At 39.1% G+C, this 15,911-nt stretch overlaps 1 protein-coding gene across 4 annotated transcripts in view; it reads left to right on the forward strand.

Annotated features, from left to right (window-relative positions):
- Positions 1–1,915: 1,915 nt before the first annotated feature.
- The window catches only part of LOC120542306 (dentin sialophosphoprotein-like), a 77,766-nt gene continuing 63,770 nt past the window's right edge, over positions 1,916–15,911 (forward strand). For all 4 annotated transcript variants that reach the window (XM_039774663.1, XM_039774665.1, XM_039774667.1 and 1 more), the window contains exons 1-3: positions 1,916–2,142; positions 2,516–2,571; positions 14,843–14,997. In XM_039774663.1, coding sequence (XP_039630597.1) covers positions 2,032–2,142; positions 2,516–2,571; positions 14,843–14,997 — 322 coding nt within the window. In that variant the 5' untranslated portion in view covers positions 1,916–2,031. The remainder of the gene's footprint in view (positions 2,143–2,515; positions 2,572–14,842; positions 14,998–15,911) is intronic.

Genomic DNA, 15,911 nt, shown 5'->3' on the forward strand with positions numbered 1-15,911 from the left:
TGCAGGCTTTTTCTTTGTTTTCTGCAGTCCAATTATACAGGGTTACCAGGAAGGTACCCCAATTTTTTGTCATTGTTTTCTCATTCTTTAAAAAATATATATATAACTTGCTTAAAAATGCAGCTTTCACTTCCAATATACATTGCAGTATTGTGATTAATACAAACATATCCAGGCCAAACAGAAACTATTGGAACAGTACAATCATCGTCCAGTTCTTCAGTAGGGAATGCAGATGACTGCATTCTGGTTCAGCGGAGTGCTGGAGGTATTGGTCTTGCAGACAGCTTCTGGCCTCTAGAAGGTTCCTGACTATTTTAAATACCCACACATTTTACATATTCAATAAGCTACAGTATATGTGGAAATTTTCAGTTATGGGTTAGTACCATCTGACTTCTTTGAATATTTTACATATGGAGTGTACTCTTCAAAAATCAAACACAGCTCACCCTTTTGACTATCTGTGAACAGGGCACATGTACTAATCACTTAAGCCTTCCTGAAAGAACTGCATTATACTAACATGACTTTTCTCACAAATTACAGTTATCAAATAGATATACTGTACTATTATTCAGTTTTGGTTACATATATCTATATAAATATACATTGTTGTTGTTAAATATTTATTACATTTTTCTATTGCCCATTGTTCTAGCTGTGAAGCACTTTGAGCTACATTCCCCTAGTTTGAAAATCTGCCATACACAGTTAAATACACAATTATTAGTCTAGCAGTAGAAATGGAACAAAATCATGAAGTGACCAGTACCAAAAGTGTTTACAAGAGAATTACTTCCCAAAGAATAAACACAAAATCCCATAAAAGTGCAAAGAAAATATTTTACTGATGCAATGAGTTGAAATAAGAATAAATCAAAAATGGCAAGGCCAAAATTATTAGCTCTTTGTCAATTAATAGTTAACAGACAGCAGCCTCCTACTGATTGGCACATGCCAATTGAGGGATCATTACCCATTCCCCCATGGCAAATTGCTCCAGCTTACCCAAAATGAAATGGCTTTCAAGCATGGACCTTGAGCTCCCATCAAAAATCCTCAGTAGGACTTAGGTCTGGGTTTTGTGGAGACCACTTCAGGACCTTAATTTTGTTGTCCTTTAAAACGTTCTAGACCAACTTCAATGTATACTTTGGGTCATTATTTTGCTGGATGACCCAAAGTTAGACTGGAAAAAGATTTCTTTACATTATCTTTCAAAATTTCAACATAATCTTCCTTCTTCATTATCAAATGTACTCCAAAGAAGGTTCCCTCTACCTCAATCAGCAAAACACCCCCTAAGATAGGCATCCACTACCTTCTTTCTGATGTCCAGACTTATTTATTTGGTTTTTGGCATAGTGAAATTAGATGTTACAAAAAAAAAAAAAGTAAGAATCATGCCTCTCAATCAAGACTTCAAGTGTCACTAGCCCTGCTTATCTGAATCCATTTAGTAGAGCTTAGTGCTAATTGATTGGAGCAAAAAAGTCATAAGGGGTTCAGGTTTGATTTGAAACCTGAAAAAATTCAATATGCTACCTCTTGTGAATTTCCCCTTGGGATTAATAAAGTATCTATCTATCTCTTTCCAGGAAAATTCACATGGAGGTAAATCATTCTGACCAACCCAAGTTGTCAATATATTTATGATACAGCAATCTATGGGATTTGTACATAGTCCAAAATTTACCAAATGGAGGGTTTTACATTGATAAATGTTTTACTTTATAAGGTTTGATCAATATTGTTAATATTACACAGGATTTAAAGAAAATGTTCCATTTCTGTTGCGGGGGCTAATTATTTAGCACTTAGCCCTAAGTAAATGTTGTTGTTGGATGAGACTTCTGATGTGCGTTCCTTCGGAGCGAACTTCAAATCCCAGAATGCACAGCGAGAGGAAATCGGAAGCAGACCGCTGGGTGATGAGTTAAACGTGTGCGTGCAGTGCAGAGGGATGTTTCATAGGTAGAATGAATTTTAATGTTGTAATTTAATTAAAAGGACTAGCTAACTTACACCATGTCCCTAGAAGACGGTAAAAAATTGGAACTGCTGCAGTTGATTTACAGTTATCTTAGCAAAAACGGTTATCACAAAGCAGCTAAGAAGCTTAAACTGCCCAGCAGTCAGGTAAGTTATGTCTTTATTTGCCGAATTGATTTACATTGCGCACAATCATTTGTTTTATATGTGTATTTGTTTGCAATAAAAATCACGGCAACCTTTTGGTGGATCGCTGTGATCGGGTCGCAGTAAGCGCGTGGGTCCTTTAACCGGGTCCGGAGTCGCAGCGTGCTCATGGCTGAAGCAGGTTGATGTGAATACATCTGGTCTTGTCAGAGCGATTTTCTTCCTCACAGTTTACGTTTGGTAATCAGATTAGATATACCATAGGCAGGTTTGCGGTCTCAAGGTATGCAGTTTGCCTGTGCACACTTTGGTTTCGTTAGCTCGTCCGTCCCTCCTCGTTGTCATCATTAACTTTGTTTCGTTTTCCTTGCAGCCCCTCCTATTTGAGCACGTGGTATCTCTGCAGGACATCTACTCGTTCTGGGCAAAGTAAGTTCAACTTCAAACTTAATAAATATTTTAATAGTCAGTTGTCAGCAGTGTGTTTTAATAGGAACATTTTGAACATTAAGAAATACATTCTATGAGGCTTCTCAAGTGTAATGTAGTGATTGAAATTTACGTATTGATGTGCTACAAATTACTTTAATTAGGGAATCATTTCATTACAGAGCCCACACAACGCCAACAGTTAGCTGACACTCACTCAGCTTGGGCTTATACTTGCACTTATCTTATCAACCAATCATGTGCCAGCAACACAAATTAAAAAAAAAATCATGCAGCTCAAGGTCAGGAGCTTTGGTTAATGTTCACATCAGGCATATGAAAAAAAAAAATGTGGCATGATTGTTGGTGCTATAAATGGGCTGGTTTGTGTATTACTGTAACTACCGATCTCCTGGGATTTTTGCACACAATAAGCTCTAGAGTTTATTCAGAATGGTATGAAAATCAGGGTGATGTTTTTAGATGGGTGCAGAATTGGCTCAGACACAGGAAGCAGAGGGTGATGGTGCGAGGAACCTCATCAGAACTGGCCGATGTTAAGAGTGGTGTTCCACAGGGGTCAGTGCTAGGGCCGTTGCTATTTTTAATATATATAAATGATTTAGATAGGAATATAAGTAACAAGCTGGTTAAGTTTGCAGATGATACCAAGATAGTTGGATTAGCAGATAATTTGGAATCCGTTATATCATTACAGAAGGACTTGGATAGCATACAGGCTTGGGCAGATTTGTGGCAGATGAAATTTAATGTCAGTAAATGTAAAGTATTACACATAGGAAGTAAAAATATTAGGTTTGAATACACAATGGGCGGTCGGAAAATCGAGAGTACACCTTATGAGAAGGATTTAGGAGTCATAGTGGACTCTAAGGTATCAACTTCCCAACAGTGTTCAGAAGCCATTAAGAAGGCTAACAGAATGTTAGGTTATATAGCACAATCTGTGGAGTACAAGTCCCAGGAGGGTCTGCTCAACCTTTATAATGCATTGGTGAGGCCTCATCTAGAGTACTGTGTGCAGTTTTGGTCTCCAGGCTACAAAAAGGACATAGCAGCACTAGAAAAGGTCCAGAGAAGAGCGACTAGGCTGATTCCAGGGTTACAGGGGTTGAATTATGAGGAAAGATTAAAAGAGTTGAGCCTTTACAGTTTAAGCAAAAGAAGATTAAGAGGTGACATGACTGAAATGTTTAAAATTATGAAGGGAATTAGTGCAGTGGATCGAGACTGTTATTTTAAAATGAGTTCATCAAGAACACGGGGACACAGTTGGAAACTTGTTAAGGGTAAATTTCGCACAAACATTAGGAAGATTTTCTTTACACAAAGAACGATAAGACACTTGGAATAAGCTACCAAGTAGTGTGGTAGACAGTAATACGTTAGGGACTTTCAAAACTCGACTTGATGTTTTCTTGGAGAAAACAAGTGGATAGGACTGGCGAGCTCTGTTGAGCTGAATGGCCTGTTCTCGTCTAGATTGTTCTAATGTTCTAAAATCAAACATCCAGTAAGTGGCAATTCTGTGGACAGAAACATTTTTTTGATGCTAGGTCAGATTGGTTCAAGCTGGCACAGTGGCTAAGAGTACCATTCTGTACATCTGTGGTCAGCCGAAAAGTATCTTGCAATGCTCAAAGCATTGAAAGTTAAGGTAAATGTACTATTATAGCAAAAGACCCCATCAGGTTCCACTCCTGACAGCCAAGAACAGAAAGCTGAGGCTGCATTGGGCATAGGCTTACCAATACTGAACAGATGAAGACTGGAAATGCATAGACTGGTCCGACAGATGGTAGGCACCAACAGCATGAATCCATGCATTCAACTTTCCTTGTGTCAGTGGTGCAGGCTGAGCGAGGTGGTGATATAACGGTGTAGGGGAATATTTTCATGGTACACTTTGGGCATGTTAATCCCAATCGATCATCACTTGAATGCCACTGCCTATTGGAGTATTGTTGCTGATCATGTGCATCTCTTCATGGCCACAATTTACCCATTTCTTAATGGCTACTTCCAACATGATAATGCACCATGACTCAAAGAAAAAGTCATCTCAAAATTGTTTTCATGAACATGACAAGGAGTTTATTGGTCTTCCCAGTCACCCCACACACAGCATAACAAATCTGCAAAAGCTGAATGATGCAATTATGTCAACATGGACCAGAATCTCAAAGGAATGTTTCCAGCATCTTATTGAACCCATGCTATGAAGAATTGAGTATGTTTTGAGAGTCTTGTCTTGGTGTAGTAGTTCTAAGAACATGTCCCAGTGAGTGTAATATGAGATCTAGGAGGAACGCTCACAGGAACTGGGAGAATGGGGAGGCTCTGTATTGAGATTAAATGGGTTTGGAATTAAGCCTAGGATTGTGGAACCTGGGATGTGACAGCACTTGGCCCTACATCACCACGTTGCTCAAACAGTGTAATTTTGTGAAATGCATCAGCTTCAAATATCAATGTCCTATTCGCTATTTCAAAAATTGTCCTGGTAGCAACTGAAACGTTAGGTTATCTTTATATAAATTGATATTAGATGGACATCCATCAAAATTTTGATTCTACCTTTGCAATAATAGCTTTGTGTACTGCTCAAAACTATGCCTGGCAGCATCTGATACAAGGCAAGAAGTTACACTCCTTTAAAATTTTGAAAACCTTAATTGAATTCCTTTGTTGTTCAATTCCCACACTGTCTCAGAGTGAGTAATCTAAGGATAAACCAGGCAGCTCATCTTTGTACTGCTGCATGTGTTGCTTTTTCAGTTTTATGTTGTTGTACCCAGAAAAGCACAAAGTACTATCAATTCTAGCTTACTGCTTTCATATCAAGTTAGAAAATGTAAGCATGGATTAACATTCAGGTGCATTTGAGGGATGTGCAGCCTTCAATAGACTGAGTTCAGTAGGTTCTATCTACAACCTTCTTGGTTCGTTTCAGGGTTTTTAGGGCCAAAGGCTATCTCGCCAAGATTGGGCAAAAAGCTAAAAAGAGGCCTGGACAGGACTCTAGTCCATCAGAAACCACTTTCACTCACATAAATACAAATACATACTTCATATTCACCCACAGTAACAACTTGCAGTTGTATTAGGACATAAACTAAACTAAAAAAAAAAAAAATTAGTTACATCTTTGGCTTGAGCATTTTGTGGCTGTAGTAATTTTCATATTGCAATTTATTCAGTTATGACAAATGTTAGAGAATAACAGAAGTGAACGGCAAACTTTATTAAATCAAGAGGGACCATTATGGGTATCGGGTGAATGTGGTAAATTATAGGGTGACCAGATTTCCAAAGTCTCAGACCAGAACACTGCTGTAGCATGTATTCCCATAAAGATCTGCTAAGCAAATAAATGTAAATGTAAAGCTTCCCCTCACTTGTTTAATGCCTCCTTTATCTCATTATCATCCAAGAAGCATCAAGGAATGAGAACAATAAACTTGCACAAATAAACATATTTATGATACCACAAAAGTGCTTGAAATGGAAACAAGTAAATGCTGATACTCTTTTTTTTTTTAAATTTGCTTCCCAATCCTTCTCACAGTGTTGTTCATATTTAACACAAGTTCTTAATCAAGTGGGTGTTGCTGCCCATCAGAGTTTTGACCACATCAAAGGGTGGAGTGGCGAGGTGATGGTCCCCCTTGGAGTTTCATGCGTGCTGTTTGTGGCACTGAAAATGTTTATTAGATGGGCAGCTTGCTAAAACAAGGATATTTTGATATTCTTCAGTTACTTATCAGGACAGACAGCTTGAAATTGGGACTGTACTTGTCACCAGGACATCTGCTCACCCTATTAAATTATAGTGTCAGTGAGATAGTGAGTCATTATAATCTGCCGATAATGACGCTGCTAGGTTTGTTTAGTGTAAGGTTAATATTGAGTAAATGTGTATTTACTCTGTGTGTTCCGGCTTATATGCCACAGGGTACTTCATTCATGTTTAAATAAGCTTTTGTTTTCCCTGATTGCATTTTATACTTTATGGAAAAATGATTTAACTTACTTGCTATGACTAAAATTGTCATGAGTAGTGAGATGGTGAGGCATGTGTTCTATGGTTCCATTTGTGCCACTGGGAAGACATCATAAAGCATAAACAATTTGTTGTTGCAAAGATTTCCACATATACCTGTCTGATGTGGACTTACCAGTAGAGGGTTGCCTGTCCACCCATGGAAACCACTTGTAAAAGCAAGTTCCTACCCTACGTATATAGTCTGCAGGAGTTTCATTAACTTGGCGGCTATGACCCCTACTCTCTCTTCTGTTTCTTTTTCCGGTTTCTCTGTGGTGAAAGCACCATGATGCCCTAGCATTGATGGACTAAAACCCAGAAGTCCACGTGATCATCATCATCATCAAATCCTTCCGTGAAAACCATAAATACAAAGAGGACTGTTTCATTTATGTTAGGTAGATTGCCCAAAGGGGACTGGGCGGTCTCATGGTCTGGAATCCCTGCAGATTTAATTTTTCTCCGGCCGTCTGGAGTTTTTTTTTTCTCTGTCCCCCCTGGCCATTGGACCTTACTCTTATTCTATGTTAATTAATGTTGACTTATTTTATTTTCTTACTGTGTCTCTTATTTTTCTATTCTTCATTATGTAAAGCACTTTGAGCTACATTTTTTTGTATGAAAATGTGCTATATAAATAAATGTTGTTGTTGTTGTATCGGAGTTGAAAAAGAGGAAAATATGCAAAATACATATATAGTTGGTGTAATCTGCTCCAACTTTCAAAATTATTAGTCCCCACACCCAATCCAGTGTTACACAATGTGTATATTTACCAAGCTTTATCATTTTATGTTAAATTATAAATAACCTGATAAAATTATTTAATTGTTGATTGCTGACTTAATGGTTGTTCTCTTTCAGCAATTTATTTTTTTGCTTACAAGATTGTTAATACTTTGTAAAAGCCTTAATCTTTCTAGTATTATTAAATATAGTATATCACCCATCAGCATGCCCTATGTACTGTAAGGCAGTGATTATACAATCAGGAAAGCAATGCAGCATGCCACACTATCAAGTGCAACTAGTAGCAGGAACCAAGGGTGGGGTGTAGACTGATGACGTCAGAACCATAATGAGTAGATACACACGTGGACAAAATTGTTGGTACCCTTCAGTCAATGAAAGAAAAACTCAAAATGGTCACAGAAATAACTTTAATCTGACAAAAGTAATAATAAATAAAAATTCTATGAAATTTAACCAATGAAAGTCAGACATTGATTTTCAACCATGCTTCAACAGAATTATTTAAAAAAATAAACTCATGAAACAGGCCTGGACAAAAATGATGGTACCCCTAACTTAATATTTTGTTGCACAACCTTTTGAGGCAATCATTGCAATCAAACGATTCCTGTAACTGTCAATGAGACTTCTGCACTTCTCAGCAGGTATTTTGGCCCACTCCTCATGAGCAAACTGCTCCAGTTGTCTCAGGTTTGAAGGGTGCCTTTTCCAGACGGCATGTTTCAGCTCTTTCCAAAGATGCTCAATAGGATTGAGGTCAGGGCTCATAGAAGGCCACTTTAGAATAGTCCAATGTTTTCTCTTAGCCATTCTTGGGTGTTTTAGCTGTGTGTTTTGGGTCATTGTCCTGTTGCAAGACCCATGACCTGTGACTGAGACCAAGCTTTCTGACACTGGCCAGCACATTTCTCTCTAGAATCCCTTGATAGTCTTGAGATTTCATTGTACCCTGCACAGATTCAAGACACCCTGTGCCAGATGCAGCAAAGCAGCCCCAGAACATAACAGAGCCTCCTCCATGGTTCACAGAAGGGACAGTGTTCTTTTCTTGATATGCTTCATTTTTCCGTCTGTGAACATAGAGCTGATGTGCCTTGGCAAAAAGTTCAATTTTTGTCTCATCTGTCCATAGGACATTCTCCCAGAATCTTTGTGGCTTGTCCACATGTAGTTTGGCAAATTCCAGTCTGGCTTTTTTATGATTTGTTTTCAACAATGGTGTCCTCCTTGGTCGTCTCCCATGAAGTCCACTTTGGCTCAAACAACGACGGATGGTGCGATCTGACACTGATGTTCCTTGAGCTTGAAGTTCACCTTGGATCTCTTTAGAAGTTTTTCTGGGCTCTTTTGTTACCATTCGTATTATCCGTCTCTTTGATTTGTCATCAATTTTCCTCCTGCGCCACGTCCAGGGAGGTTGGCTACAGTCCCATGGATCTTAAATTTCTGAATAATATGTGCAACTGTAGTCACAGGAACATCAAGCTGCTTCAAGATGGTCTTATAGCCTTTACCTTTGACATGCTTGTCTATAATTTTCTTTCTAATCTCCTGAGACAACTCTTTCCTTCGCTTCCTCTAGTCCATGTTGAGTGTGGTACACACCATGTCACCAAACAACACAGTGACTACCTGGAGCCCTATATATAGGTCCACTGACTGATTACAAGATTGTAGACACCTGTGATGCTAATGAGTGGACACACCTTGGATTAACATGTCCCTTTGGTCACATTATTTTCAGTCTTTTCTAGGGGTACCATCATTTTTGTCCAGGCATGTTTCATGAGTTTATTTTTTTAAATAATTCTGTTGAAGCATGGTTGAAAATCAATGTCTGACTTTCATTGGTTAAATTTCATAGAATTTTTATTTATTATTACTTTTGTCAGATTAAAGTTATTTCTGTGACCATTTTGAGTTTTTCTTTCATTGACTGAAGGGTACCAACAATTTTGTCCACGTGTGTAAAATGTCAGTGATCTTTATTTGAAGGATATGATCCAAAAAGCGTATTTTTATTTATTTATATAGCATGTTATCATTCAAGTTATGTAGCTCAAAGTGCTTTCTTTACATGATGAAGAAAGAAAAAAGAAATGTATAAAAATAAGATTAGGCAATACTAAGTAACAAAAAATAAAGTCTGGTAGCCGGGAGGACAGAAAAAACAAACAAAAAAACTCTAAAGGGCTGGAGAAAAAAAAAAAAAAAAATCTGCAGGGGTTCCAAGGCCACAAGACCGCCCAGCCCCTACCGGCCATTCTACCTAACATAAATGATCTCAATCAGTCCTCATGGGTTACGGGTTTCACATGGAAGAATTAGATGGCCTTCGACCCATCAATGTAAGGACTACACGGTGCTTTGATCGGGTGGTGGTGGCCCAGATTGCCACCACAGAAGACCAGAAAAAGAACAGCAGAGAAAGTAGGGTTTAGTACGGATAACAGAGCCATGATAAACATTTTTATTAAATGTATATACAGAATATCAGGGTTAAATTAAAATGAAGCTATAATGTTTATTAGCAGTAATTTTAATGTAAACTAGCTAACATTTTCCCATGAGTGGTACACTAACATATAACAACAAATGCAGTCAGTACGCTGGGCTTTCATTCCTGAATAAACCCATGGATGCAGAAATTCCAGATACTGATGCATTGATACTATTTGACAAATGAGGTTAGGTTCTGGTTGGACGCCGGCAACAGGCGAGGACTAGCAGTGAGAGATGGCGTCAGGCGGGTACACTGTCCCTCTGCTCTCATCACCTGAGGCTTAGTAAAGATTCTTCCACAGGATTGTCTACGGAAACCTTGTTAAAACTTTTACTTCCTCTATAGTCAAGTTCAGTTGTCTTTTAGGCACTCCACCACAGGCTGTGTGCAACTGCAGCAGGAGGCCAATCCGAGGATCTCACTATATTATCCAATTGGTTGGGTGATGTGTACAAAGGGCAGGAACTTAATCACTGGGTATTCCTTGTTCATGAGGAACAAATACAAGCCCCAGTCCCCATCATAAATGGGGTTCAACGGGTTACCCACGCCTGTTGATGCCAGGTAGATGCACATTGATCCACTTAGATTTGTAGGGGCTGCATGTACGCTATGCTAAGGGCATCACAGAGCAGTTATTGCTCAATGTCATGTTTTGCTTTTGTGCAATTGTCCTCTTGGAATCTTTTTTTTTTTTTTCTGTTGTGCATGACCACGAATACCTGAAAGTAGAGCATGGTTGTCGTAAAATGAGTTACACTTTTGTAATAGTGGATAAGCGAATCTGCGAGAACAGAATCCACAGATAGCAAGGATTTACTGTACATATTCAGCATTTTTAGCAAATACAGCACACATAATAGATAAAAACACAAAATACTCATCCAAAAATAACTCAACAAATGGTGGTTTAATGCTGAATCAAATTAAGTGTCCATTTATCTTTTTTATTGCCAACTTGGACTTGTCTTATTTTCTCCAGGTTTTTGAAATTAATGTAAAATGAAGAGAGTGCAGAGAGGAATATGTTTTATTTTTTTATATATTTTTATTGAGTTTAATTTGAAACAGATAACATTCCTTACAGTCAAGACAAATGTAACAAATCAAAGCAAAATTTGACCCCCACCCATGAGAAAGAGAGAGGAGCTAGCAACCTTAAAAGGAGCAAAAAAAGAAGGGTATCCTTTTCCCTGAAATGGAAGCTTATTCTAAAGTGTTATTGGTTAGATCCTGCCATATTTTTAAAAAGTTTTGAACAGATCCACTAAGTGAGAATTTTATTTTTTCCAATTTCAAGTAGTATAGAACATCGGTTACCCACTGACTTAAGAGTGGTGGGGTGAGATTGTTCCAGTTGAGCAAGCTAAGTATATGTGCTAGTAGTGCAGTAAAGGAAATTCCAGTTTGTTTTGTTCTTCTCCACTTTAAGGCTGTCTGGGAGTCCACCAAACACAATTGTTAATGGGTTAGGAATGATTGTGACACCAAGGCTGTCTGATAGGCATGCAAAGATTTTTGTCCAAAATGTTGTTAATTTGGTGCATGTCCAGAAGATGTGGCCCAGTAAGGCTGGAGCTTGATTGCAGTGATCACAGGTTGAATCTTGCCCTGGAATCATTTTGGACAATTTTAAATGAGATAAATGCGCCTGATAAAAGATTTTAAGTTGAATGACTGAATGCTTTGCACATATAGAGCTCGAGTGTATTCCGTGCATGGCTGCCTTCCACTACTTTTCTAAAATACTGAGTGACGGATCCTTTCCCCTGTGTACTCTGGAGGAATATGTTTTAGTTTGTGAGCAGCTGACTCATCTACAATTGCAGTGCATGCATCAATTGCACAAAGGCAAGCCAAACTCTTCTGCAATTGCATGCACTTTCCTGTATTTCGCAGTTTAGTGTGCAACAAGATGGTACTTGAGTGCCTTTTGGCTTATTGTATAAACACAAGAATGTTTTTTTGTGACGCCTCAAGATTTTCATTTAAAAAATCTGAAAGTGATGCATCTGTGTAAGTAGCCTGCTTTGTTTCTGAATGTGTTTATAGCTGAAAGCTTCATGTTTTTCTTTGGTAGTACCACACATAATTCACAACAGCTACTGGTTAGCACACTTCACACTAAAAATAAATCTATACCCCAGAAAATCTGGGTTGTATGTTCTTTTAACATTCCTGTTTGGTTCAGGTTTTTGGGATGAATCTTGTAAGGTTGATAAGGAGTTGGAAGGGCATTGGAGGGACCTCGTCATGTTTGTTGGCTTGTTTAATGAAGCGTGCAGTGTATAATAGGTTGTCATCTGCTCATAAATGGACTTGTGTTATTCATTTCAATACCTCAAAATGTCCATTTGTGTAGGTGAAGAATTGAAATCTGCAATCAGTAGACCGCGTAAAACTTCAGCTGATGACCCATCTAAGGAATCCAGCAAGGCACATGTAGGTTGTGACCCATGGGTTGAGAAATAATGCATTATGCAACATAACTAACTTGAGATTTTTTTCCTGAATGTTGCAATATTGTTAGCTGCTGTTCAGCATTTGCCACTGCCAGTTCTTATTGAAGCCCATTGTATCAAAAAACCTTGTAACCTCCGTTTCCATTAAAATATGAAATTGAAGGTTTTTCTCCACCCTTGCTATAGTACTAGGGTGTTGTACCGTGTTAGCCATTATGGATGTGGTGAGAAGTTAAGCAAAATTACACTTTTTTATTGGCTAACTAGAAAGATTACAATATGCAAGCAACTTTACATCTTGCCTGAGTTGCCTTGAAAGCTTGCATATCAAAGCGGGGTGCCACCATTGAGAGAGACGTGGAGAGAGCAAACCTGATGAACAACTTCTTTAATAGGCTTGACCACCCTAACCCACTCTCACCTCAGTGTACTACATCCTCCACCCATCCTTCTCCCCACCCACAATTACAGCAGCCCAGGTAAGCAGAGAGCTGAGGAGACTTCGTGCCAGCAAAGCAGTAGGTCCAGATAGAGTATTGCCACGACTGTTGAGGGCCTGTGTGTTGGAGCTGGGGAGTTCTCTACAGCGCATCTTCAACCTGATCCTGGAGCAGGGGAGAGTCACAAGGCTTTGGAAATCATCTTGCATCACCCCAGTCCCAAAGGTATCAAGTCCTGGTAAGCTGACGTCACAAGTGCTGAAGACCATGGAGCGGTTGCTGCTTCGCCATCTGAGGCCACAGGTCTGCCACGCCCTCGACCCTCTGCAGTTTCGCATACCAGGAGAAGGTGGGAGTGGAGGATACCATCATCTATATGCTACACCGATCCCTCTCCCACTTGGACAGAGGCAGTGGTGCAGTAAGAATTATGTTTCTGGACTTCTCTGTTGCCTTCACCATCAAACCTCGGCTCCTTCGGGACAAGCTTAAAGAGATGGGAGTAGATTCACACCTGGTGGCATGGATTGTGGACTATCTTACAGACAGACCACAGTATGTGCGTCTCGGGAACTGCAGGTCTGACATTTGTGGTCAGCAACACAGGAGCGCCACAGGGGACTGTGCTTTCTTCGGTCCTGTTCAGCTTATATACATCGGACTTCCAATACAACTCGGAGTCCTGCCACGTGCAAATGTTTGCCTACAACACTGCTATCGTGGGCTGCATCACAAGTAGGCAGGAGGAAGAGTATAGGAACCTAATTAAGGACTCTGTTAAATGGTGCGACTCAAACCACCTACATCTGAACACCAGCAAAACCAAGGAGCTGGTGGTGGATTTTAGGAGGCCCAGGCTCCTCCTGAACCCCGTGATCATCAGAGGTAACTGTGTGCAGAGGGTACAGACCTATAAATACCTGGGAGAGCAGCTGGATTATAAACTGGACTGGACTGCTAATACTGATGCTCTGTGCAAGAGAGGTCAGAGCTGACTATACTTCCTTAGAAGGCTGGCGTCCTTCAACATCTGCAATAAGATGCTTCAGATGTTCTATCAGACGGTTGTGGCGAGCGCCCTCTTCAACGCGGTGATGTGCTGGGGAGGCAGCATAAAGAAGTGAGACGCCTCACACCTGGACAAACTGGTGAGGAAGGCAGGCTCTATTGTAGGCATGGAGCTGGACAGTTTGACATCCGTGGCAGAGTGACGGGAGCTGAGCAGGCTCCTGTCAATCATGGAGAATCCACTGCATCCATTGAACAGTATCATTACCAGACAGAGGAACAACTTCAGCGACAGACTGCTATCACCATCCTGCTCCACTGACAGACTGAGGAGATCGTTCAGACCCCACACTATGCGACTCTTCAGTTCCACCTGGGGTAAACATTAACACTACACAAGATTATAGACTGTTATACTTGCCTCACACTCTCTCCTTGCATTTTTTAACTTGCATTGTGTTTTATCACTCTTTAATTAATATTATTTTTATCAGTAGGCTGCTGCTGGAGTATGTGAATTTCCCCTTGAGGATTAATTATCGATCTATCGATTTTTATATTGTAATCTTTCTAGTTAGCCAATAAAAGGGGTCATTTTGCTTAACTTCTCACCATATCCACCCTTGCTACAAACACAAGATAACGGTTGTTAAATATTTTGAATGGAATATTCCTTTAATGGTCGACTTTTATGAAAATTAATCTTTTCATAGCGAATGTTTCGCAAAAATGGTTTGTGTGCACCTGATAAACACACCTGTATTTTTAGATTAGTCACACTCAACCTTAATCCTTTCAGAACTCATTTAATACAGCCAATTTGTTGCTTTCTTTTTCACCTCAAGTTAGAAGCAATCACTAACTTTGTAATCCTATGTGCTGTGTTTAACAACAGACTGGGGTGTTTATTTTGTTTGCCTAGATGTCATAAATAAAGGGGAGGGAATGCCATTTTAGTATAAAAAATATGATGTGCATTACAGTATGTGTAGATGGGCTTAATGTATTTTTTGTATTTATAAATATTTTTTTTTTATAGTGCTCCTGAAAATGTTAAAAAAAGAAAGTTAAAGGAAGGTGAACTTTCACCAAGCAAGAAAGCTCATGTGTGTGATCCCAAAAGCAGCTCTGAAACCTCAGGAGATGAGGAAGAGGAGAAGGACACCGCACATACTAAGAAGACCTCAAAGGAAGGTACAGTTTTGATTTTTTCCTGTTGTAAATAGCCATATGTTTGCTAGATTAAAATATAGCACAAATCCGAGCACTTTTTTTAGAACCAACATCAGTGTTATTCTAGAATTAAAAATACTATTTTCTGGTTAGGTTACCTGTATACATTTTAGATTATAAGCCAGGAATATTATCACTACAGAATCAAAGAATCACAGGCTGTCAAAACAGTATTCACATTGGGAGGAACAAAGGTGTAAAAATCCTTTGCAGCATCAAGATGGATGTGCATGGTTGTGTTTTCAAGATTCACTCTGCTTGACACATTTGCGTACATATTTTAAGATGGTGCTCTGTTTTAAGCAGGGGAGTCACAATTGGGTTTTCAGCTACTTCTTTGTAGCCTTCGTAACCTCTTACAAACCTGGATCTGAAAAACCATTTTGAGACTAGAAGTCACATCTGCATAAGATCAATGTCTCTGTTGTTTTTGCTTGTGTGCAGTGGCCACAGAGCAGACTTTTTTCATAAAGCCCATCTTGTCTTCATGCAGAAAATTCAGGTTAAGCTGTGCATGGTACTTCCCAGCTACTGCAAGTATTTATTTAGATCACTGCAGGTAGCATACATTAGATTATGTAATGGCAGCACATAATCATACATCCAATAATGGTGTAGGATTGATTGATTGTTGACAGTATATGATCACAGCCCTTACTGCTACAGGTTTGGGAGGTGGAAATGTTGCATTGTAGTTAATGAAAAGTTATCTTTAAAGTGTTTCAAATAAACTAAAATATACAGAGAAATAAATATATATGCTGTGTATCTGCAAATTATAAATTAAGTAGATAACCCAGTGACCAACTAAAAGCAGCATTGCATCTCACAGACAGCAACTGAAAATATTTATTTTATCTCCACAGATACATAGC

The sequence above is a fragment of the Polypterus senegalus genome, chromosome 13 (genome assembly GCF_016835505.1).
Source record: "Polypterus senegalus isolate Bchr_013 chromosome 13, ASM1683550v1, whole genome shotgun sequence".
NCBI classification, from domain to species: Eukaryota; Metazoa; Chordata; class Cladistia; order Polypteriformes; family Polypteridae; genus Polypterus; species Polypterus senegalus.